At 41.0% G+C, this 26,848-nt stretch overlaps 2 protein-coding genes across 3 annotated transcripts in view; one reads left to right on the plus strand and one right to left on the minus strand.

Moving 5' to 3' along the window:
* LOC122870258 (low affinity immunoglobulin gamma Fc region receptor III-like) overlaps positions 1-26,848 on the plus strand; it is a 1,099,642-nt gene that overhangs the window by 1,042,604 nt on the left and 30,190 nt on the right. The window lies entirely within an intron of this gene.
* Positions 1-26,848, minus strand: part of LOC122870201 (endophilin-A1-like) — a 35,114-nt gene that overhangs the window by 5,218 nt on the left and 3,048 nt on the right. For both annotated transcript variants that reach the window (XM_044184188.1, XM_044184187.1), the window contains 2 exons: positions 674-742; positions 3-75 (listed from right to left, as the gene is read on the minus strand). In XM_044184188.1, coding sequence (XP_044040123.1) covers positions 3-75; positions 674-682 — 82 coding nt within the window. In that variant the 5' untranslated portion in view covers positions 683-742. The remainder of the gene's footprint in view (positions 1-2; positions 76-673; positions 743-26,848) is intronic.

Raw genomic sequence — 26,848 nt, forward strand, 5'->3', positions numbered from 1 at the left:
ACCTGGATTGGGTTGTAGGTATTCTGTAGTTCTGGTCATGATGTCCAACACTGCTCTGCTGGTGACGTCCACCTTCTGCAGAGGAAAACATTGTGAGAGAAAAGCAACATAAACCCATTTAACGGTGATTAAATCTAGATATTAATGTACACCGATAAGCTCCTGAAAACTTAGTGTCAGATCTTTTTGTATAACATCAAATATTCATAAGCAAATAAGCAAAAATCTAAGTTAAGTAACATCTTTAAGGTACATTTATTAAGATTTGAACGCTTCGTATGGACTGTATGTGGTTTGATCAGATTTGATTGACATTGACCCATCAACTGTCACCATTCAAATGTTGCTAAATCCTGATTGGTGCACGTGAGCACAGAGAAAACTAGAAAAACTCAAATTTTTCATGTGAAATAATCAAAACTGTTATAACTTTGGCCAAAAATAGTGTGTTCACGTACGCCTCCATCACTCAGAGTAAGAAGCTGATTGAGAAAATAAGTTTTCAGGGTCTTTAAGACAGAATAAAACACAAAACATTCTCATTTTCTTGAAAAGTGCACTAAACTAAGCTCATTTTTAAATGTTTTAATATGTAGGCTACTGCAGTGGTTTTATTTACATTAGGTTTGGAGTATTTCTTTTTTATTTCGTGTGAATAAATGGATTTTTTTACCTTTTCCATTTCTTTGAAGTCATCATCTAGCTTGGTTCCTTCTGCACCTCCAACCTTTTCGCTGACTTTCTGTGACAGTCAGAAAGAAAGAGAGGGTTAGGTTTTGATGATCCTTAAGAAGACTTTAACGTCTTTAACCCACCCCGAGAGAAGAAAGACCGCACGGCTTTCAAAGCCCTAATGTACGGATGAAAGCAAGAGCAGAACAAAGGAGAGAGCTGGAGAAGAGCAAGAGACCAAAAGGAAATACGAAATGCAGGAAAAAGAGACAGACATCAAAAAGAGCAGGTAGAAACTGAAGATAGTTACGACATCAGCTTTGTACACGACAAAATGAATAATCCCACATTAGACGACTGATCGCGCTGAAGACGAGGACTGTTTTGTGTTTTAACCTTCAGTTTCTCAGTGTTACTGCTCATGTCATTAAAGTGAGTCACTAACATCTGATTTCATCTGCATCTTGGCGTCTGAAGGCAGCGAACGAGCAGCTTGAATTCTCCGACAGCCTCTTCATCCCTCTACAATTAAAAACTCCTTCATCGAGGGCCAGGCGTATCCCCGCGGACCAGCCGAGTTTCACCGGTTTCACTGTGATCCTTTAACGTGTTTCACATTCACAGAGACTGCACACGATCTGAATCCGCATCCAGTGTTTGTGTTCACGCTCGATGAACCGTAGCATTGATTTAGCTCAGTTTTTCCATTATTTCTTATGAATTAATGAATATATTATGAATACGAAGGTGCTGCTGACGTCCCACTGCGCTTCTTTTTACAGACACATGCATTTATAATATATGTAAGTAGTGGTGGAAGAAGTTTTACTTCAGTAAAAGTACTAATACCACACTGTGTAAATACTCCGCTACAAGAAAAAGTCCTGCATTCAAAACCTTACTTAAGTTATGTCTATATATGTATGTATTATTGGTATTAAATAAACTTAAAAGTACCAAAAGTAAAAGTCGTCCCTGTGCAGTAAAACGCTCCTGTCAGTGTTTATTATATCTGATGTTTCTGCATTAATGTGTGTGTTGCATTTTACTGCTGCAGACGTTTCAGGCTGAGCTCATTTTAACTGCTTTATATACTGTTGGGCAGTTTAACCTGCAGCAATGCATCATGGTCTATAAGATCATCACGTGTCTGTAGCGTCGCCGTCCTGCGAGAACCACGTATCTCTAAAAAGTCGACGTTTCGTGAGAAAAGCACATGAAGGAAACTCTTCATCCTCCAGCTCATCACAAACATAAATGGTTTTCAGTGGACAGGAAGGGGATGAAAAACTGTAATTTGAAAGTAACTGAAGCCGTCAGACAAACGCAGCGCAGTAAAACGTACAGTATTTCCCTCTGAGACGAGTAGAAGTATAAAGTTGCATAACATGTAAAGGCTGAAAAGTAGAGGAGCATTCGCAGTCAGAGCCCCGAAGCTTTGGAACAAGCTGCCGGAGGAAATCAGGTCAGCAGAATCAGTGACCTCTTTTAAATCTCTCCTTAAAACATACTTTTATCGGAGAGCTTTTCCTGATTTGCTGGTTTTATTAGCTTGAAATTGTACTGAAGTACAGCACTTGAGTAATAGTACTCAGTTATATTGCACCACCGGCTGTAAGACTGCTGTGTTCCTGTTTGAGGTCTTCGTCTGTTTCTGACTGCGACCTCGTCAATTCATTACCAATATATCTGACTTATTTTGGTTTCAGACGTCAGCTAGCTTAGTGTGTCAGCTTTTGCTTGAGTCCCAAGTCTGTTTAAGACACAAGTCTTAACTCTAAGTCAAAGTCAAACTGTAGGACACCAAATAAAGTCTGCATCATAGCGTCAGTCAAATCTCAAATGAAGGATCTTAAATCAGAACCATTGTAAGTTAAAGAGGTAATAGCTGAAATAAGTTAACACACCTCAAACATTTTCACTTTAAATCCAACTTAAATCTCACTACAACCGAACTCAAGTCTGCCCTCTGCTCCGCTAATCATTAATGTCTTGTCGTTTGTAAATAGCATGCTAGCTAACGTAGCCAGTATCAGCTAGTATAAGTATGTTATCGTTAACATCAGTGTAGAGCTGCAACTAATGATTATTTTCATTATCGATTAATCTGCTGATTATTTTCTAGATCGATCGATTCACCGTTTGCTTTATAAAATGTCCGAAAATAGTGAAAAACCACAATTCCTTAGTATCACAGTTTCAATCAACCGTCTAAAACCCAAAAATATTCGGTTTACTATCACATTAAAATAAAGAAAAGCAGCGAATCTTCACACTCGAGAAGCTGGAACCAGAGCAGCGCTTTTGCTTAAAAAAAAAAAAGACTTAAACGATGAAGCGATGGAAGATGTCTGACATCCAGTCAAAAAGGAGCCAACAAAACTCTGTTCACTAGTTTGTTTACGCTCGACGTGAATGAGCTGACTTTTGTCTTTCAGAGACTGGAACTCCATCTGAAAACAAATAAAAGTTTTCAAACTTAATTCTCACGCAGCTAGACGTCTGTCCTGCCAAGCTCACGCAGGTCTGGAGAATAAAGTTGGTTAGAAAAGTGTTAAACCAAAAAAAAAAAAAACAAAAAACAAAACCGACATAATGAAAAAGCAGTTTGTATCCAAACAGGTGTCACGGTGACAACGTCCTCTCCGGGCCTCCACGAGCTTGATGAGACAGTAATTAAATAATTAAGTAATTAAAATAGATGCAAACGGGCCGGTCTGTATTAACGAGATGCAGTGGAGCAAATAAAGCCGGACTCGTGAATATCGCAGCATCTGTCAGACTTGATGCATCTCTGGTCCGCCATCGTGATAGCAGGAAGTGCCGCAGAGTGACGCCTCTCGCTTTCTAATCGCCTCAGGTTGCAGCGAAGGAGGAGGGAGGTGGAGAGTGGGATATCCACAATCGTGACTCACATCAGCCACCCACGCATTAGTGGGCCACACACACACACACACACACACACACACTTACTGATGCAGTATATACACATATATAAATGCATTCAGCCAGGCTACAACAGGAGAGTACTGCAGAGAGGGAGAAATTCACACCAAAATGTTCACTATGGAAAGTAGCTGCATTAATAACATAAACGCTGCTGCTGATAATAATAATAATAATAATAAAAATAACAGAGAATATAACAGTTTATGTTATTTCCCATGATTAACAGCCATAAAAAGCTGCTGGAAAATGTCAAGTGTTGAAAAGTTCATTGTTGTTGTTCATGCACCGATCCAACTTTTTCACTCCCAACATCTGCGAATATCGATATGAGTATAATTTTGAGCTACTTGTAGTTTGAGTATTTTCACGTTACGCTACTTCTGCCCACCACATTTTACTGGAGTATGTTATAGTTACAGTGACAGCTATAGTTACAAGCAACTTTTCAGATTCCGATTTCACATGAAAACATATGATGAGCTTATAAAATACATTTTTAAAAGATTAAATCAGTAGTTCCCTTTGACTGATCTGAAAAGCAGCGTCTATTTGGGGCCTCTCGTCTTGTTTCAGAAGTCTACGAGTTGTTAGCAGCAGTTCCACCAAAGACACATTTCCTCTCTAAACTTCTCATATTTCATTTAAATAACTGTTCAAGGCAAACAGAGGTAAAATTATCCAATGTGTCACAAAAAATGCAAAACGAAGGAGAAAGTTAAAAAACTAAAAACAGATATGTGTATCAGAACTTTGTTTCTTCTTCTTTCCTCTCCCATTAATCATCTCACGACCCCTCAGATTTATCTGGTGCCCCTTTGGAGGGGCCCGGCCCCTAGGTTGGGAACCACTGGACTAAACTAGCTAACTGTATATAAAGCAGTTAAAACTAGCTAACTGTATATAAAGTAATTAAAACTAGCTAACTGGACTTAAAGTAGTTAAAACTAGCTAACTGTATATAAAGTAGTTAAAACTAGCTAACCGTAAATAAAGTAGTTAAAACTAGCTAACCGTAAATAAAGTAGTTAAAACTAGCTAACTGTATATAAAGTAGTTAAAACTAGCTAACTGTGTATAAAGTAGGTAAAACTAGCTAACCGTATATAAAGTAATTAAAACTAGCTAACCGTATATAAAGTAGTTAAAACTAGCTAACTGTATATAAAGTTTAAAACTAATAAAAAGTAGCTAAAACTAGCTAACTGTATATAAAGTAATTAAAACTAGCTAACCGTATATAAAGTAATTAAAACTAGCTAACCGTATATAAAGTAGTTAAAACTAGCTAACTGTATATAAAGCAGTTATATAAACCGTAAATTAAAAACTAGCTAACTGTATATATATAAAACTAGCTAACCGTATATAAAGTAGTTAAAACTAGCTAACTGTATATAAAACAGTTAAAACTAGCTAAGCGTATATAAAGTAGTTAAAACTAGCAGCTACAACAGTAAAATGCTGCTGTAACATTGATGCATCAGTATAAACAATTTAATAATGTAACATATAATATCAGTCACAGGAGACATTTAACTGCAGAATTAGTACTTTTTACTTTTGATACTTGAAGTACATTTTGATGCTAATACTTCTGTACTTGAGTGGGATTTTGAATGCAGGCCTTTTGCTTGTAATGGAGTATTTTTACATTAATGTATTAATACTTCTTCCACCACTGCACACGTGGACGCCCATTATGCAAACACTCAAATCAAAATCACATGCAGTTTGTTTACTGGGATGCTAATCGTGTGTGTGTGTGTGTGTGTGTGTGTGTGTTTCACAGCATGTGTTTGTGTGTATTTCTGGTCTGTGAAGCAGATGTCACACGTCTTCTTCATCAAACTAACAAACGTAAAGGTAAACATGCGTGTGCTTATGTAACCGCTTACCCACCTGAGCACCTGTGTGTGTGTGTGTGCATGTGTGTGTGTGTTACAGAGGACACGTTTTGATTCAAAGTAAAAAATAAAGAGACAAACAATACAAAACCATTAGCAGGAAAGAAAGTGAGGACGGACAGATGAGGAAAAAGATGCAGTTGCCATGGAGACAGGGATCTGACTGGGTCCTCTCATGTTTCCAAGACGCACACACACACACACACACACACACAACTTGTCTGTAAGGAAAACACTCAGTCTGGTTTCAGAGAGGTGTACTGACACACCGTTACATAACTCGCCGTCTCTCTCCGTAGAGTTAGTATCTCCTGCCGTTTCTCTTTCACGGCCTCTTCGCGCTGTATTTGACGTCAGTTTAGTTCTGTTTGACCGGATTTGAACATCCAGGAGCAGCGCTGACACTTAGTAGACCTACACTTCACGTGGTGTCTGATCCAGGAAGGTGCTATAGAAATAAACTTTACTTTACAGATCAAAAAACACTTAAAAAGGTGAAATTCTGCACAAGTATTAAGTCTATTTGAAGTACTTTTTAGCTCATACAAAGTTAAAAAAGAAGGATAAAACAACAACAGTCAGCCATGCTAGCAGCTCTGTGAGGCTGTACTAAAGCTAAATGCTAACTAGCCAGGTAGCGCTTCTAAGTTGTGTCTCATCTCAGTCTTAAAAAGATGTATGTTGGGTTTTCTTTCTGACCATATACATTTATATACGTTAAATTAGGCATTCAAGATAATAAGATTTAAAATAAAAACATGGTTTCTGTCAATATCTTGTGAGGCTGCACTTAGGCATAGCCGTTTGAGCTAAACGCTAACGTCAGCATGCTAACATGCTCAGAGTGTCAATGCTAACATGCTGATTTTAAGCAGGCATAATGCTAACCATGTTCACTGTGTTTGTTTAGCTTGTTAGCATGCTAACATGCTGATTTTAAGCAGGTATAATGCTAACCATGTTCACTGTGTTTGTTTAGCTTGTTAGCATGCTAACATGCTCAGAGTGTCAATGCTAACATGCAGATTTTAAGCAGGTATAATGCTAACCATGTTCACTGTGTTTGTTTAGCTTGTTAGCATGCTAACATTTGCTAATTAGCACTAACCAGAAAGTAAAGCCGAGGCTGATGGGGAGTGTCATTAGTTTCACAATTATTTGGTCAAAGTAATAATAATAACTTTATTTATACAGCACTTATCAAAACAAAGTAACAAAGTGCTTCACACAGCAAGCAAAAACACATAAAACATAAAATAAAAACAAAACACAGCAGTAACAGAATAACAAACCAAAATAAATAATAAAAACTAGAATCAGATGAAATCAGGGAAGCCGGTGCAATAAAAGTATTAATTTAATGGACAAATAAAGTATTGGACAAATTAAAATTTTGACCTTTGGTAAACAGGAAGTCATATGTTGCCTTGGAGTCAGTTAGCTAGCTGTGGGCTACAACTTGAGCTTCGTTTTTTTAGCCTATATTTGTTTACATTTTAGCAAATTAGCACAATTACAAGTACGCAGAATCAGCTGTTAGCAGCTCCTGTCTGCAGTGGACCCATGGATGTACAGACTGCTGTCACTGGATTACTGTGATACTGAAGAAAACTTAAAAACGTGATGATTCTCAGGCAGGTTCTGCAGTTTAAGGAGCGTCTTTTTTTCTTATTTCTAAGTGGGCGTACAGTAAGGCCATTTATTTCGGACGGACATCGAACATGATGATATCCCTGAGAAGAGTAAGTCACACTGAATCTAAAAATATGTGCATCATGTCTGCCTGTTCAGATTTGACCGAGTTACGACTCAAAGGAGGACGATTTTTGACTCAAACTGCGTAAATCAGTACCTTTGCCTCATGATTCAGCTCTTCCGTGCCCCCCGCCCCGCCCGCCCCGCTGAGATGATAATACATATAAAAACAACATTACGATACAGTACTATACCTGGTCTGCAGGGGGAGCTGTGCTGAGACACTTCCTGTGTCCTATATTGGACTCACACAGCCTCAGAAAAGTTAAGCATTTAGTTTTGGTGGCGGCAATCACAGAAGAAGCTCTAAGTGGACCCATGGGTGCTTGCAGTGGAGCTAACCACCTTTTAGACCACTGAGGCATTAACAAACCCCATCTGCTCTACATCTCTCTCCTCCTCCACAGTTGCCTGTTATCAGTTCCTCTCTTTTGTTTTCGCGACTCCCACTTCGTCAGCTATATTTTCTCCGACCTCCTCCGTCTTTCCCGTCGTCTCCCCAACTCATGTCTGTTTCTTCCTCTTGAATATAATTTTATATTCAGACCCTTTTTTTTTTTGTTTGTTTTGTTTGCTGAGTCCTTCCCAGTGAGTTCTGCAAGGTTGTCATTGCAAGAGGCCGACAGCGAGGAGGTCAAAGGTCAGAGGTCACAGCGCCGAGACAGCAGATGAAGCAGATATCCCTCCTCTCCAGCTGACATTAATCTCGGAGGAGAATAAGGGGGAGAAATAAGAACCGGGGAGGAGAGCTTGGCAGCCGGAGTCGGTTCATCTTTCTGTCTGAACGGCTGCCAAAACACTCAGACGCCATCTTGGACTGTAGATGGATAAAAGGCTGGATTGATGGCCAGCTCAGGCTATTTATCCAAAATGTAAGGAGAAAAAAAAGTTCATCCGAGTTTTATTATTCCATCAATATTTATAAACCTCTGATGATTTGGGCTTTTGAAAAAAAGGTTCTTAATTACCCAGAAATCATCATTAAAAGATTACGTTTCCTGCATTTTACGTCATTATTTCTACTTTGGTGCGTTCAAGTGCCCGAACAAAAAAAACAGAAACATGGACACTGCAGCATCAGCAACTGCAAGTCCAGTTTTAACCGCTTAAAAGTGTTTCAAACAAATTTAAATTCATGCGAGGCTGAACAGAAACTGTACACGATACGGCCAAAAGTATGTGGACACACCTTTCCGCGTACGTTATCTTTAGTCAGGGGTTCCTGGTTTGTGCTGGGGCCCCGTAGTTTTAATGAAGGGACGTTTTGATGCTACAGCTTACTGTAAGCGTGTTTCTATCCACCTCTTGTGTCCGAGGTTTGAGCTTAAGTTTCTGGCTTCAGTTGTGTTTTTCAAAACAAGAAGTTCCTTAGTTTTATTTGTGTCAGTGGAAAGCAGGGCGATCATGTTGTGGGAAGGAGGTGAAGGGGTTCAGCTGTTGCTGTTGTTGCTTTCAGTTTCATCCCCGTCTGTGCGGAGCTGAATTGGATTCAAACAGGGAGAATCTACAGTGCTGCATATAATCTTACATCTGCAGTTTTACTTAAAAATGATGTCCAGTGCAGCTTTGACATGAATCTGAATTGTGCTTTGCTTCCCAGCCAGCGATGATTTTATAACAGAAGGCGTCAAACCTTTGTCTCTGAGCCAGGTTTCTACACACGGCCCATTTATTTTAACAGCAGCAGGGATGGTTATATCATCAGATGCCGAGCGTTGGTGAATGCTCAGGGAAATTATGCAAGCTTTCGTCAACAGATGCAAGACGAGAAGCCCAAACACTGTTTTTTTCCCGAGGATTCGTCTCAAGTTACTCGTCAGATAGAAAACGTGAGATGCAGAAGCCTTTTAATTAACAGACGGAGAGAGAGAGCGAGGGATGATTAGTCCTGCAGTAAATCAGAGGCAAAGACTGAGAGCCAAAAAAAGACAAGGCCGTGATAGTTTTCTATTATTTCCTGACATGTAGAGCTACAGCGCAGTTTGAAGAGATAAAAGTACATCTAAAGAGACAGAGAGAGAAAAGAAAGAGACAGAAATGCAGGAAAAAGTAAGAAGTCCGAGGAGAAGAAGAGCAAAAGCAGAAAAAGGGTATTTCTAAAGAAGAAGACAAACATGAACAAAAGACGAGAAGGAGACTCTGTATTTCCATTTCCAGCTGGTATTAACGTGTAATCTGTATCTAGACATATTATCTGGATGGTATTAAACGTTCTCGTCTTCTCGATCAGTCAACAAACACGATGTGTTCGGGATCTTTTTGTTGTAACAAAAAACCTTTATTTAAAATTTTACAAACCCCAGAACCTTAAAGACTCAATATTTACATTATATAACTGTCTGAACTGCTGAACCATTTTATGTTTTATTTAACCCTTAACCCCTGGCATGTTTCTATTAGTGTTTGTGATTTTTGGGGAAACCGTAGGAAGTTTTTTATTCCTAATATACAGTATTACAGCAAACAGCTGCTTACTTCCACAGCCAGCAGTTACAGAGCAACGCGGTCGATCATTCGGAGACGTGTTTGTGTCGCCTGATGAACGTCAGGCCGATATTCGCTCTCTTTTAGGTCTCCGGCAGCTCCCGAGGGAAACATCCGGCTCTTTGCTAAACGCTGCGCTGCGTTCCCCAGCTGCTCTGAGCAGGTGACGTACAGTGAGCTTCTCAGAGCTCGTTTGCTGAAAACAGCTGCAGCACGAGGGCGATGACGGTGCTGAGACTGAAAACCGAAACAGGAAATGCTCCGCAAAACCAAAACGACAATGCGGAAGATGCTAAAACAACCTGAACAGCTGAAGAGAAAATGCAGAGTCGGGTGATGACAGTCGTTTCGTCCATCGTTCGTACAAAAATCAGTGCAGCTCGAGGCCAAACAGTCCATCTCCAGACGTGGTCGGGTCGATCCGATCCCATTCTGAGTAAAGCAATGCGCTCTGCACTCATTTATATTCCCGAACCAGAGAATATATACAGACTGCATGTTAACACCAGGTGGAAATGTGGACTAGAATCAGGATTTTAGACGCAACACTTGCTCTGGAATTAAATTTTATAAGCCAGCGAAGATGTGAGCCACATACATATTTCACATTTTCATTGGTTTCTCCTGAACTACTGCACAAATCTGGCAAACTATGATTGTCTATGACGCTTTTAGATCAAATAAAAGATCTTCTGTCGTTAAAATATCAAATTGAAATGACAGTGTACCTTTAGTAGACATGTGCATGCTTTCTTTTTTTGAGAGACATGTTTAACTTTGAAAATACGAGGTGCTGCACGTTAGCTTGTCCCGCGGTGTCTCCGAGCGTGAGCTACTTTTAAAAGCTTGCGCTGCTTCGTGACACCGACCCGTCGTTGTCTTATAAGCCCAGAACAGGAAGCAGAAACAGAAAAGCAAAGATGGAGAGAGAGTGAAGACGTGAGCGAGACACAGAGAGAGAGAAAGCACCAGACAGGAAAGAAAAGGATGCAAGAAAAACACCAGAAGCATCAGCCATTCGTTTTGAAACAACAAAGCTTTGAGAGTGTTTTGGACTCCAGCTAGACGTCTGTTTAACACTCCAGGGCACGAGGACGCTCAGATCACGCACCGTTTTATCTAAACTATAAGACCAGTTCACAAAACCGGATCCTAAAACCTCTTTGAGTTGCGATCCGAACCCACGCTGCCTCTGAGTGGATAACCGGATCAAACAGACAGACGTGACTGATCTGAAAGCGACTCCGAGCCGGACGGGACGGAAAAGATCGACCCGGGAGATCGATGGTGAGGAGGACGAGGAGAAGACAGAGAAGAAGAGGAGAAGAGAAAAGTAAAAAGGAGAGAGAATAGCAGAAAAGAGGTGAGGAAAGGTGGAAAGATGGGAGCAGCAAAGATGAAACGAGAACAAACAAGGAGGCGAGAAAAACAACAACAGAAGAAGAAAGCAGGAGAGGGCGACCGGAGTAAAGCCCTCTGGGCGCAAACAGCTTCACGTGTTGCTTTATAATTCCTGCAGACGCATTTTGCAGTGCAGCAGCTCGGAGACCGCACAAACACCTCACCAACGCTCACCATGCATTATTAACTACAACAACAGAAGAAGAAGAGGAGGAGGAGGAGGAGGAGGAAGTACGTTCAAAGACGCAGCTCGCACTTTAATCTCAGGCCTGATGCAGTGTGCTCCTGATCTGTAAGAGCAAGATGTGCACGATGTTTACACGTTTAAACATGAAACGACCTCTTAGTAATAAGTGTGATTAATATACATTCAGAAAGAAGGAATATTTCCGTTGCTAGTAGCAACCGCTACTTTCACAGCTCCATGGCAACAGCAGTTTAAAGTCACGGCCGCAGCGGCTTTTAAAACGGCTGAATTAATTCGCTGAACTTTGACCTTCAAATGTGCGCCGTTGACCAATAGCAGGCCGCCTTGAAAGCAATAATTTGAGGAGACGGCGAGTTTAAAATGGAGGAATCGTGGCTTATAAGCCGTGTGGCGCCGTTCGGTTTTATTTAACCTCCTCAGTCGGAGTAAAATCTGCTCCACAAAAGGTTTAACTGTGCAACATAACTGTTGGTGACAAAGCTAACGAGCTCGCTAACAGCTTTCTCCTCCTTTCTTTAAGATAAATGACATACAGGAGCGACAGCCAGCGAGCAGGAAACTGACAGGTCTTTTCTTTTCAGCTCCTCTGGGAGTCGCGTTAATGCACAATCAATCCCTGATCAATAGCTGCTCTACACGCAATGAGCCGCAAGTGCCAGAGATCCGTAACTACTCCTGCTTATGTCCTCGGAGGACAACAGCTCAGTGCACAGCCGACAGTGGAGACGACACCGAGAGGGGAAATGCATTTCCTGTTTTTATACACTTTGCAGTTAATTACGTTAAACTTCAGGTTTCCGGCGTCGCTCCGCTTCATATTGGCACAGCTGTGCAGGTTAAAGATGCTGCGTGGAGCGACTTAGTGACACCTTGGAATAATTACCGCAAACAAATGAGACATTTTAGGCGATTGTTTGTCCTTTATCTCATGCAGCACACTTTCCAGAAACCCTGTTTCCACCTGTAACAACAAGTAGCGCAAATATACTGGAAACAACAGCATATATATATATATATATATATATATATATATATAAATAATCGGGGAAAACTGAAATATCTCAACAGCTGTTGGGTGGATTGCTGTGAAGTTTGGTTCACACATTCATCTTCCCCTCTGGATGAACTGTAATAACTTCATCAGGCCAAAATACTCCGGTTTATGACCAAATGCCTGCAAAACTAATGACACTCCCATCAGCCTCAGCCGCACTCTGTGCTAATTAGCAAATGTTAGCACGCTAACAGGCTAAACCGAGCTGGTGAAAATGGTAAACTATAATAATACCTGCTACACATCAGCATGTTAGCATTGTGCTGCCACCTATTTTAAAGTCTTTACGTTGGTCAGTTTTCGTATTGATTTTAAAACGATCTGACGTGTTTTTAAAGCACTTTACGTTTGACACGCTTGCACTGATGAACCGGGAGGCTTTTAGCTGTTCCAAGTTTTTATACTCTGAGCTGTTGGATATTAAGTGTTATTAAACGTACGATTTATTTGATTGTGTTCTTGTGTTTATGGATTTATTTATGTACCGCCTACATTTATTTCCTCTCATCTAATTTATTGGTCTTATTATTGTTCCGCTGTCTTTCTAACAGCACTGAGCATGTTAGCACGCCGGCGTTAGCATTTAGCTCAAAGCTTCGTGGAGCTGTAGGGTCTTTCAAAATAAAATCCTCTTTTATATCAGGGCTTGTTAAACACACGCCTCATCATCTTCGTCATCAGCTCGTGTTCTTGCCCTTTTGGGACTCCATGCTAGTTATGTTGCAGCATCTCCAGTAACGTTATAACTAACAGAAGCGACGAGTGTTTCTTCAAACTGTAAATGTATCGTGATGCTGTTAATTGCTACGACTGTAACACACACACACACACACACACACACACACACACACACACACATTCAGACACACAGAGACTCAGTGGAGTGAGAGAGTGTGAACAGAGATGAAGAAAAACAAGATGGTACATCTCCGTTCATTTGTATTCACATCATAAAGCCAACATGCCTTCGCTTCATCCATCAGCTGCTGGAAGTCACAGGCTGTGAAATGACAGTGTGTGTGTGTGTGTGTGTGTGTTTGCTGACAGACTGATGAAGATAACTGATCAGCTGCTTTGCAATGAGCAACGCAGTCCCGCGGTTTTTCTAAACTAAACCGGAGCCTTCTGGGAAACTTCCTCCAGAAGTGAGGAATAACCACAAATCACTTTTTAACAGTAAGGATCTGATACAGGTGAAGGTTTTGTTTTTTTAGAAGTAGAAATGAATATGAGTATTAGGCCTTTTGTTTCATTATGAGCTCATTGTTTGTCATGCTTTCCCCCATTTACAGCTGCTATTATACCTCCACCAGAGCTGCTATGCCAGGACATTTTTGATTAGCCACCAACCAAACTCCATGCAATTTTCTGTGTATTTAAAAAAAAAAAATCTGAAAATTCTACATTTAAGTCACATTTTCTGTAATTTTATCTCTCTACATCGTGGTATAAATGTCTTTTTCTACACTGTAATTCTGGTAGAGAATATTAAATCCCTTTTAATTTAAAGTAACAGTTCGACATTTTGAACGTAGTTACATTTAAAACATACACACATATTTGAATATTATTAATTTTCAAAACAGAAAAAAGCGAATATTACTAAAATAAAAACATTATTCGCAATGTTTCGCCATCTAAAATGAAGATTTATTAGCCTCCAACACTCAGCTCCGACTCAACCACATTATAAGACGACTCCATTCACAATATGAGAGCTGGAGCCCCGCAGGGCTCTTTAGAGAGCCACTCAGGATTGATGGGGCAATAAAAACGCCCAGCGCAGAGACACATACCGTTACAGAAGGCGGCTGTAATATAAACAATTACTCCGAATTGGGTATCTGGAGTTGGAAAGTGCAGCGGAGAGAGAGCGAGAGTGTGGGAGGGAAGAGAAAGTATATGAGACAGATTGATGGCGATACGTTAGTATGCGTGGCAGCTCCGCAATATGTTCACTACGTCTTCATAACACCAACATATGTATATACGAAGGAGGGACAGAGGAAGAACAAACAAAGATGAAAAGGATATGAAAAAGAAAGAAAAATGAAACCGTGTGGTTTCATCTTTCTTGTTCTAGAAGATGAATAGTCTACAACCACTCACACAAAAACACTCCGGCCTCTCTGTTAATCTTTAGAGACGAGCAGACCGTCGCCGTCAGCATCATGGGTCTTTTAAGCTGCCAAACAAACAGTGCTTTGATTTTGAAAGGGGGGCATAAGGGGTCAGAGCACTGGGAAGAAAATCGACAACATGCAGAGGTGGCTGCCAGATGTAAATAAAAGCTGACCTGAAACTAACTAAAACAACGCCACAAATAACTGCACACAGATAATATCACGCTGCTGCATTTTATGTATTTTAAGTTTATGAATCTGGTATTTTTCTGAAAGCTCTCACATCGGCTATAGTGTTAAACTTGGTGCTAAATAATAAAGAAGAGTCTAAAGACATACGAACACCATCGTTGGAGGTGTTTAAACCCTGATTTAATGCTGTTTTGATCATGAATACTACTGTTTTTATGCCACATACAACCGTAGCTCAATGCTAATTAGCTATACTTAGCTAGAGTGCAATTAATACTGAATACTGAAAGTTGGAAATCACTACCCCGCATCCCACGTAGCGTAACAATGCAGCATTTATTGTTATGATGTTGGAACGTTTACAGCTGGTTAGCTAACTTGCTAGCTAAAGGCTAATATGGCTAACTTGAGCTTAGCTAGGTTTCTGCTAAAAGCTTTTTAATTTACTTTAGTCTATTCCCCTCTGGTCTGAACAGATACAGCTTCAATAACTTTAACAGGGCTACAAACTACTGTTTTAATTATCAATTAACTGGTCGATTATGTATTTAATTAATCAGGAAATAGCGATGAATGTGAAAAATGTTGATTTCAAACTGCTTGTTTCGGTCCAATTAACAGTCAAAAGCCCAACGATATTCATTTTATTATAATTTAAAACTGAGAAAAGCAGCAAATCCTGACGTTTGAGTTTGGCGTCTTTGCTTCACAAATGACGCACGTCTGCCATTTACTTATTAACTGCTTCATTCACTGACGTATAATTTCAGCAATAAATGTTCGTTGTGTTCAAACAGCCAAGAGTCATTTCGGACGCAGGTGAAAATATATAAAAATATTGATTATCGCAGCTTTGAGCAATCTTGCATACGTTTTCCATTTTGCAATATATCATATATTTATGTTTTTTTAAACGAATTGTCTGTGTGTACTTCTGCTTGCAGGCTCACTTGCCTTGAATTGCCCCTTGAGGGACGAATAAATATTTTGAATTGAATATCAGCAACATCATGATATTGATTTTGCCCACACTGCCCAGCCCTGCTCTCTGACATCCAGTACTTGTTGCCCCTGATTTTTAAACCAACCAGACGAGAGTGTTTCCGCCTCAGTGAACAAGAACTACAATCTTTCACTGATTTTAAAGGAGGATGTGAATTCCCTCAGTGGCTCATGGCTGCATCACCAACACCAAAATGAGAAGGACAGAGGTCAAAGGTCAAGGGGGAGCCGAGACAATACATTTGATAAATACACCTGAAAACAAAAGGCAGAGGACACACGGGTCTCTGCTTCCCCGTCACGTGCAACGCCCTCAAGGCTGATCAATTATTGAGCGAGGCAACCACGTGCATTTGCATCGCGCCTGCTTTCTCTTCACCTGTGTGGTTGCCACGACAACACCGTCCCAGCGAAACGGAGAGAGAGAGGTGTGTTTGATTAGGAGACAACCTTTCCTTGAGATCCTTTCCTTCTTCTTCTTCATCTGTTCTTTTCAAAGACAATATCAAACTGAGCTGTGAATATTATGTTTCTGATCTGATCTATTGAGAAAATATTAATTACTAAAATTATTCTCGTGCAAATTTACAGTCATCGCTAAGTAAGCTGATTTGAATTCAAGAGACACAAGTTGCGTTTGTCAGCTTCCTTATATTTTTGATTGTTTAATTTTTTATTTCAGTATATATATCTCTTACATCTTCTCCTCTTTCTTCTTCCCTCTTTCTCTCGTCTTCATTCATTTCCATCGTCTCCTCGTTAGTTCCCCCTTATTTCTCTCTCTCCTTTCTCTTACCATAAATTCTCAAATAAAAGCCGGTATTCAAATAATGGTCTCATTAATTGTCTCAAAAATGTCGAGGAGGGGTGAAATTACCTGTAATAGCTCTAATAGCTCATATGGTAATTTCAGTATAATGTTTCCACACCAGTAATTCCATCATTGCAACAACAAGACTCATGTCGTTCCTCTGAGTTTCTCTTTTTAACATAAATACGATGATGAAAGACGATTATGATGATGAACTTCAATGCTATAACATAGTGTAATAGTAGCACAAGTAGTGAAGAGTCATAAAGTCCGCAAACTGACAGTAATATCTATATGAAGTTTGCTAACATTAGCTAATATAAGCTAATGTTCATACCAGACCAAACACAGCTTTACTGGATTTGACATTATTGCTTATGAATTCGCTGAGCTTCTACATTTCCACGACAAACGCCATCTGCTGATGAAGATGAGCTGATGTGATTGAAGGGCTTTAGAACAGAAATACTGTTTTCATTCACTAATTATGTCCAACTGCTTTTTAATTTGCCATTTTCTTTTCGGATGCTGTTAAGCTATCGTCAATCAAACTCAGCACCTGCAGATGTTTCACATGTTTTGTATTTATGGTTATTTATATTTATCTTCTTTCTGTATCCACAAGGAGTGAATTTGGCATTTTGTAAAAAAAAAAAGTTATATTTTATTAAAAAAGATGATGATAATGTTTGCTATAGATCGGTCGTGATCTATAGGTCACATGAACGGTCAATGGACTGTCTATAATAATATGTAAGGGTTTTTATGGCCTTCGAGCCAAAGGAGGGCTTTTAATTTGGAGTATCTGTACAGCAAGTCGCTTTAATTGACAAAGCGTAGCCTGGGAACAATCTGCGAGCTCATGTTTTATTTGCTCTGGCAGATTTCCTGCCGACCTGGATCTGCTCGGGCCAATCGCAATCGTTTATCTACTATGGGGCGGTTTTGACTGGATGACTGTACAGAGGAGCGCAACCTTATTGGCTGCTGAGGCATTGTCGTAAACAACCGAGATGGCTGCCGCGGATGTGGAATCCGCTCTCGTGTCAGTATTAAACGAACTGGATGGTATATTTTCTCTAAAAGAAGAACAAACAGCTGCACTTCCAGCTTATGTTGATAAAAACGATGCGTTTGCCGTACATCCGACAGGATTTGGTAAGTTTAATTTACCAACTACGCTACATCCCGCGTTTCGTTGCTCTGATTGGTTGTAGGTCTATCCAACTGCGTCCAGATGCGCTTTGGTCTGCGCCCGTTGACAACGCCCCTTGGAAACTGAAAATGAACTGAGAGGTTCCAGGCTAATCTTGCATTGGCGAATGGGCGATTGGCGTTGTCAGGCGATCAATCGAGTAAAAACAAGAACGCAAAGTCGGAGAAACTGGGAAGAATTAGTGAATGAAAAAGTTCAAAAGAGAAACTGAGCGTAACAGGTAAACATGGAGGACGTTTTTCAGAGTTTGCATTAAATTAAAACAGATCAGAAAACAGGAAGGCTTCTTACTAAAATATGACGAAATATCGAGGTAGTTCATGTAAATAAAAGTCTCTATTTGACAAAGTTTCTCTCGGTTTCTCTTCCCTCTTCTTTTTGTTCCTTCATCCTCTCCTCTTCAGTCTCTTCCTGTTGTGTTTGTCTATGAACATCTGAGCATTGATCTCTCTTCTTATATCGCTCTCTCTCTCGCTCATGTTTTATTCAGCCAGATGGACTGAGGTGTCCCATTTCCTGCCCCTGCTGGCAGCGGTGGCGGTGGCAGCCATCTTGGTATGGGGCACTGTGACTTAACAGTGGGCTTCACGCTGCCACCACTCAGCTCAGCTCTACTTTTCATTATCCATCTGTTAAAACGTGAGTACAGGAGAACCGCATGTATAAAACACAAACACACGCATGCTGAGATGTGTCCTAGATTTAAGTCTCAGTGGACGGGAAGTTGGCGTTCGTATCAAGTTTTAGTGTTCCCACTCTGAGAATTCATGCTCAGCGCCCACTCCTCACATCCGATTGGCTGAGTCACCTTCGGCAGACAATAACTACACAGCACAATCCCAACGAACCCCGATTGGAAAGCAGGAGCGCCCGCTCGCACAGGCTTTCATCTTCCAGAAAATTCCAAATAAAAACCACTTCCTGGTTAAATAAAGGTTACAGTTGGCTGATTTTACCGATGCCGCTCACGAAACTGACATGATCCTGGTCCACTGACACAAGTTATTGTTAAAGCTGCTAAAAGTACAACTTAAATAAATGAAATCAGAGGCTCTGGTATTGGCCTAGTATTTGTATGTATGAATATGTTAAGTATATAATATGTAAGATTCCAGTCCTGGTTGATTTGGCGACACCTGTGGGTCGCCAGCAGGTGTGTTTTAATACGTCAGAGATCCACGTGGGGGCTACTGCGTCAGAAAAGCAACAGAAGAAGAGAAACTTGAAATATCTGTTTACAGTGCAGCCAAACAAACTGTAAGGTGAGAGGATTGTTGTCACACACGAGTACGAGTCGACGCAGTCTACCTTTAAACTTGAAGGGTTTCGTCTTCTTTTTATTTTTCTTACCAAATTACATTTTTAACCTGCAGTTACTGTGTAATGCTTAAAAACTGTGTTTTGCCAACGCCGCATATAATCATCTGTAATTATCCATCACCTCTGCCACACAACATCCACCCCGTTGCCCCCGGTTACAGGTCCGGTTTGCTTGTGTGTGTGTGTCGCACTCCATGAATAAACCATGCAGATGAACTAGATCACAGCTGCAAATGTCTCGATGGTTAATCCACACCAGAGAGAAACATAGATATCTATATATATAGATACATAGACGGATGGATAGATTCCCTCTCTCCTGGTTTCCAGAGTTACCGGTCTCTGACGTCTCCTGACGCCCCCTCTCTTTCCGTTAACGTCTGCTGTCGGTTCACGGATCTATTTCGGGGACTCGCTCCCCGCCTGCTCACCCTCGCGCTGTTGACATCTCACCTCAGAGAGACGCCGCCGAGTCAGATCAAACATGTGACACGGGTTTGCTGTTTTTAGTACGTCATGCTCAAAGAATAAAACAACACAGAATCTGGATCTGTAACCTGATCAATACCCGATTGGTATGTGATTCATATCTACATCTGAATTACAGGATAAGTCTGCTGACATTCTACATCTTTCTTATTGTCATCCGATCCCAAGAAAAACCAACAAAGAATTGATCCTGATAACAAATATTGTGTATCTGATATATCTTGGGCGACATCATGTTCCTTTACATTTACAACTCTTTGGTTTATGACCAGATTCCTGCAAAACGGACGCCATTCCCATCAGCCTCAGCTGTACTTTGCGTTTATGCTAATTAGCGAATGTTTCGTTAGCGTGCTGATGTTAGCATTTAGCTCAAAGGACCACTGTGCCTAAGCCTCACAGAGCGGCTAGCATTGGCTGTAGACTCTCAGACTTGCTTTAAAAACAAAACAAACATTTTTTTTTTTTGGATTAACAGATTTGTGATTGGTGTAGAGTCACGGAACTTGGATTTGTAGGTGTTGCCGTGACGACAAGCACGCCATTTACCTGAGGTATAATTTTTTTTGCATTTTCAACGACGACGGTAAATCTTAATTGGCGTTTGAAAAGACGCTTCATCTGTGACGACTTCAGTTACTCCGCGTGTATTTCCAACACCTGTCGCTTCCCGCTGGTATCGCACGAGTTAAATCCCCGATTAAATCAAACGATTGGATAGCTGCACAGATTCAGATCAGCGGTCTGAGCGGCCGTATGTGTCTCTTTTGGACGGATTATGTTACATAATAAAATAATTTCACCAGTAAAGGTGTTACTAAAGTAAAAGTATGTGAGTATAATCAGGAAAATGTACTTAAAGTATTAAAAGTGCTCATTGTGCAGTAAAATGGTCCCTGTCAGTGTTATACTATTATAGATTATATCACTGAATAACGATAATTAAAATGCCAATTAATTTTCTGTCAGTCGACTAATCGTTTCAGCTGTACTTGTGCAAACTGTTGGGTAGTTTATTTTATAACAGAGCGTCATATTTTAAAAGCATCTTCGTATGTTTTGGGTGCAAAAGTCTTAATTTAAAGTGGTCAGATAGATGTAGTGAAGTTCAAAAGTACAATATTTGAATTATCTGAAGTAGGAAGCAGCATGAAAAGAAAAGACAGATTTGTACTTGTAAATGTGCTTCGTTACGCTCCAGCACTGCGTTTCACAGTTCGTCCTCCGGAGCTGTCCGAGCCTCCAGGACGCTCGCCGTCTCTGCGGCTGGACGAGTTATCTTTACTTTCAGTTCCTGTTCTGCTGCAGTGACCCAGTTTCCCCCTCAGGGATCAATAAACATCATCTCCTCTCTTCGTCAGCGTCGCTTCGCCTGACAAATGCAACAAATGTGCAGGAATTTGTCCCGCTGACAGTCGGGACAAAAAGACAGATATGGAGGAAATGGATTCTGTAGGAACATCCATCCTCCTCTTCTTCGCTCCGGCTTCTTTTACAGTTTTTAATGACGCTCGTGAAGCTCTCAGGGTCACATTACTGTACGAAAGTGTGAAATAAATAACATTTCTACTGATTCTGACTCACAGTTTCTCAGACAACACGGTGCAGGTTAAAGCAGACAACATGGTCGAAAAAGTTGATCCATATTTGGCTTGTTGATGCTGCTATATTGATCCTCAACACAGTGCTCCACGACACACAGGCCATTTGTTATCCACGACCTACAAATCTCCCTCGTTAAAGAGCTCAGAGACTTTACGGCCGGTAGGAGTTTTGTTTTTGTCTTTAACTGAACCGATGATGCATTTTTCGGCTGTAAAAGCCGCACACGCTCCTTTTGATCGAGCTTATTATAAAGGAAATAATGAAAAACGTTCATTCTTTTGGCGGGGAATCCTTAGAAAGGTTTGGATTACTTTTAAATCCATTAATATTGATATTTGGGAGAACAATGTATTGGCTGATAGTCTTTTATTTTTTAACATAAACATATAACAAACAATCTTGATAGGGATTTCCTACTTGTTTCTAAATGACCTCAAACCTAGCTTGGCATTTCTGGACCGAAACGTCTTGTTTCTTCTTATTATCTGTATAAACGGTGTATATATATACATATTTATCTGCAATAATATCGGCTGATATGTTGTTCTAGCTCTGCTTTCAACAAAACTTTTGTTATATTTGACAAAATAAGTTGAATTCAGTGTTTAGTGTCATCATAAACCAAAAAGAAGTGCAACAACTCTGCCTGATAAATACAATAAAATTAAAATACAAAATGAGCAATGTTCTCATTTACGTCAGGAAATATTTGGTCAAAAACTACAAAAAGGAAAAGAAACTTGAACCGAATCCAAGACTTTGGTGGCAACTTGTGTCAGTTCTTGATAATCGAAGCTACAGACACAATTCGGTCGATACTTCAACAACTACGTTCGACAAAAAAACTAATTACTAACTTTTTTCGGAGTCGTCCATGACAACAGAGCAAAGTGCATCCGCTGTTAAAGACAAAAGACAGCTGAAAGCTCTGGAAAGCGCTATGTTTAAATCCCTTTAGTGATGTCTGTGATCGTCTCTGCTGCTGCACGCTTGTTGTTCTGTCTCCGTGAGATTACCTGAGTGACACGAGTGGACCTTCAGTTAAGATTTCTGTTTTCAAACTAACTACAAACAATTTCCAAAGTAAAGAACTGTCTCGCTCAGTCTCGAGGTTCAATATTCAGACTGAATCGTTGAGATGAATGATGATAGATTGATTGAAAATATCCATATATATCTATAATATATCTGCCATCGTCCACAGCGAGTAAATAAGTAAAGCTTTAAAGTTAAAACGTTACAAAGTGCTTCACACACACACGGAAAATATAAACGAACAGATAAATGAAGATATATTACAAAACACAAGGCAGGGATGGAGATCTGTAACGGGCTCGCCGACAGAGACGGGTTTCAGAAGCCGCTGAAAGCCAAATCCAAAGACTCAAATCTGACGGAAGATGAGTCCTAAAACAGCGAAGGCGCGACCCCCTTCTGTTCCGAGGTTGGATAAAAGGCTTCTGAGCGGTCGAGAAGTGGAACGAGGAACGAGGAGATCAGAAATGTAACGGGGGGCGAGGTCACGTGACTTATATGTAATCAACAGTGTATTCTGAATTTTACAGGAAGCGAACGGAGGGATGCATGAGGGGTAACGAGGGGCCGGCGGCTAGTTCTAGTTAGCAGCCTGAAACGATTTAGAGCAGCTGGACTGAGGCTCGAGCGGAGGGAACCACAACAACGCAGACGGGAGAAAATGAAAAGTGTGAATCAACAGTTCGAGACAAGATGCATCGGATTTTAGCAGAAGAAAGCAGGTCTGGACGAGCCACATGCTGGTCAAAGATGATACCGAGATTCTTAGCGAGTGAAATCAGCTGCAGTGGCAACGTTATCGGGTCTTTTCTCGGGGTTTAGGTGGAGGAAATTATGACGCTGCACAGTCGTGTGGTTATGTTTTACGCCTTCATTACAGTTAAAGGCTTTTTATTTAGACTTTTTATGCAAATGTTATGCTGAGTGTAGAAAAATATGGCGTGAGTTTGATCTGAAAGCTGTGACAGAAATCAGAATAACGTGCGTGGAGTTTGGTGAATGAGGCTGCTGTCTGATTACACACCACGCTAACTATTTTAGAGCTTTATCACTGAATATAGTGCATTTATCTGCAGTTAGACTGGAAATGGCAACATGTGGTCTCTCTCTCAATTTAACTGAATCAGTTACAGAAACTGCACGTTCACTCTTGTGGCTGCCAATGTGCTGGTGTTTAATCTACATGTGTTAATCTAATTAAACTTTTGTTTTGGAGTTATCTTATTCATATTTAGACAACCGTTGGGTTCTAAGATGCCATTAATTCTGATTTCGTGACATTTTAGTGTTTGTTTTATATTGTTTTTAATCTGAATGAGGCTTTCGAGGTTAAAGAAAGAAAAACTAACAAACTAGGAAGTAAATATCCAACGTATAAATGCTACAAGGAAACAGCAGGAAAACATCTGTAAAGCTCCGATTTGGTCAGATTCTTTAACATTCGCTCCTTTTATTACTTTCTAGTCGAAGAAAATGTCCATAAATGAGAACACGTAGGATGATTTTGTAACTGTAGCTGGAACGAGTAGCAGCAGTTAACAGATCTGCGCTCAGATGAAGACATCTGACATGAAAAGAACTTACAGATCGAAAAGACCGTGAAACGGCGAACGGCGAGAAATGTCTCGCCTGCGTCAAACTTCACCGAGCTCAGTCCTTCTGCTGCTTCAACTAAGGTTTGTTTTTAAATCAGTATGCTTTCTAGCTTCTTCTGTGTCTCTGGGCAGCTTCATTTGACTTTACTTTACTGTTTGGCTTTACGACAAGTAGCGGCAGCTTTGAAATCGTAGCAGCGAGAATACCGGCAGCTTTAAAGGGTCACTCCACCGATTTTACACACGACGTTCAGTTGACTCGTCAGGACTGCAGGCCACCAGCGGGCCAAAGCCTCAGTTCGTCCAACGCTTTGGTTTACGCCGCGGTGCACAACCTCACGGAGCTGCTGGCCCGGCTGCAGACGCCCTCGTAGATTTACAGCGGACAGCAGCGACGGACGGTAGCTTGGTCTCAGAGGCCCCGTTCACACTGCAGGCAAAAGTGGCCCAAATCCGATTTTTTGGGGGTCAAGTGACCAGGTCGGACTTCTTCAGAGGTAGTGTGAACGCTCAAATCTTGCCCAGATCGGATTTTTTTCAATGCGGCCGCAGTGTGAACAACCAAGGCGGATTTGATGCGTCAATCTACGTCGACGTTTGTCGGGCGGTGTAGTCCCTCATTCATCCAGGAGTGTTCTATCGTAGAAAAGGTTTCAGTCGTAGTCATCTGGACGCTGTTTTCAGAATCAAGACGTTTCGGCTCCCATTTTCAATTGTGAAAAAAGAAAACCCCTCTTTGAACAGAAATGGTGGTCTGAGATTCAACCTGCCCAAAGTCTATCACAGTGTATTATCACCTTGGTCAAGCCAATCACATGCTAATCAGGTAATGAACAGTGATGAGGGAGGTGCAGCCAGAAAACAATAGGCCTGATTACTGATTACTGGGCCATCATGGAAACAATTAGGTCAGTTTCAGGTGAAACTAGCTAATCAACAGATACTCAGGTAGACTCCTTCCTGAGGGCGGGGCTTAAGCAACACAGAGTAGCTTAAATTTCTGAGTTCCCGGTCCATTTTTTCACAATTGAGAATGACTTCCGGATGGGAGCCGAAACGTCTTGATTCTGAAAACAGCGTCCAGATGACGACGACTGAAACCTTTTCTACGGTCGACATTTGTCACAATTATGCGCCGGCAAGTTAGCCCCAGACACAACAGACGCAGACAGTAAAAACTTGACTAGATATGGAGAACAGCGATGGAGCGAGTCGATGGAGGGAGAGGGAGGTGTTAGACCTAATTAGTACATGGGGAGATACTTCAATTCAAGCTAAACTAGAAGGATCCTACCGTAACCGCCTGCTCATTAATGTTACGGCTTCCATTACACAAACATTTTGAAATAAAAGCGAAAATGCTTACTTCCTCCATAACCCCCCGAACTTTAGTGCGACAGCGTGCTGCGTCTGATGTCATTGTTATTGTTCTTTTGCGCAGGCGGGTTAGTTTGAAACCTCAAACAGTTCACACTGGAATCAGATATAGGCCACATTTTAAAAGGTAACGTGAACAGCCAAACAGCCGCTGCCTCTGTCCGTCTGTCACGTTAAACTCTCTCTGCCTTCGTCTCGCACGTCGGCGTCTAGTGTTCGATTCTGAATCCAAAAGCGACGGAAGAAGTCAGCATCTGTTGACGCTCTACGTCTCGATCGGCACGAAGCAACGTGTGATATTTCAAAGATGATCATGTTGAATTTCATTTAAGAAAACAGTCAGAAATGTGAGGAAATGACAAAGTCGGATGCAGGATGAGGGACGACAGGCGGATGTCAGAAGGTGGAGGGTGTTTACGAGGGGAACGGAGTGATGAAAAGGCGATGGAAAGATGTTTAAACGGATGAGAGAGGGATGCAAATGAAGACAGGAGGGAGGAAGGAAGGATGGAAAGAAGGTTAAAGTCTTGAAAGTCTAGAAGGAGGATGAAGGGATGGCTGCAGGGGAAAACGGAAAATAGAGCGATGAAGGAGTGATTATATGTGTAGGAAGATGATGAAGGGATGACTTAAGACATGTAAGGATGGAGGGATGTTTAGAGAGACAAAAAAGGAGGTGTGATTTCTGGGAAAAGAAAGATGGAGGATTGGCATTCAAGAAATATAGAGGGATGTAAATGAAGATGAGGGATGACAGAGGGGTGTTTACAGGGACGATGGAGGACAGACAGATGACGGAGGGATGTAAAGGAGGATGGAGGAATGTTTAGAGAGACAGACGGATGATGGAGGGATGATGGAGGGAGAAAGGAAGATGAAGGACTGGTGACAAGAATGATGGATGGATGAAAAGACGGTCAGATGTAAAGATGGATGGAGGGATGTCGAGGAGAAGGAGGGATGGTTAGAGGCATCATTAAAGAAGATGGAGGGATGATGGAGTGATGTTTAGAGGGATGACAGAAAGATGGAAGTAAAGATGGAGGAATCAGGGATGATGGAGGGATGGAAGTTTGTTTAGAAAGTTGTTAGAGGAAGATGGAGGGATGACTACGGAGAAAAGGAAGGAAAAGGAAGATAGACTGGATGCAAGGATGATGGGTGGATGAAAAAACAGATAGAGGGATGTAAAGAAGATGGAGGGATATTCAGAGGCACCATAAAAGAAGATGAAGGGATGATGGAGGAGAGTTTAAAATGAAGACAGTCAGACAGACGTAAAGATGGAGGGATGATGGAGGGATGAAGGAAGTCAGACGATGTAAAGATGGAGGGATGATGGAGGGATGAAGGAAGTCAGACAGACGTAAAGATGGAGGGATGATGGAGGGATGGAAGGAAGTCAGACAGACGTAAAGATGGAGGGATGATGGAGGGATGAAGGAAGTCAGATGAAGTAAAGATGGAGGGATGAAGGAAGTAAGATGATGTAAAGATGGAGGGATGATGGAGGGATGAAGGAAGTCAGATGAAGTAAAGATGGAGGGATGATGGAGGGATGAAGGAAGTCAGATGATGTAAAGATGGAGGGATGATGGAGGGATGAAGGAAGTAAGATGATGTAAAGATGGAGGGATGATGGAGGGATGAAGGAAG

The sequence above is a fragment of the Siniperca chuatsi genome, linkage group LG22 (assembly GCF_020085105.1).
Source record: "Siniperca chuatsi isolate FFG_IHB_CAS linkage group LG22, ASM2008510v1, whole genome shotgun sequence".
NCBI lineage: Eukaryota > Metazoa > Chordata > Actinopteri > Centrarchiformes > Sinipercidae > Siniperca > Siniperca chuatsi.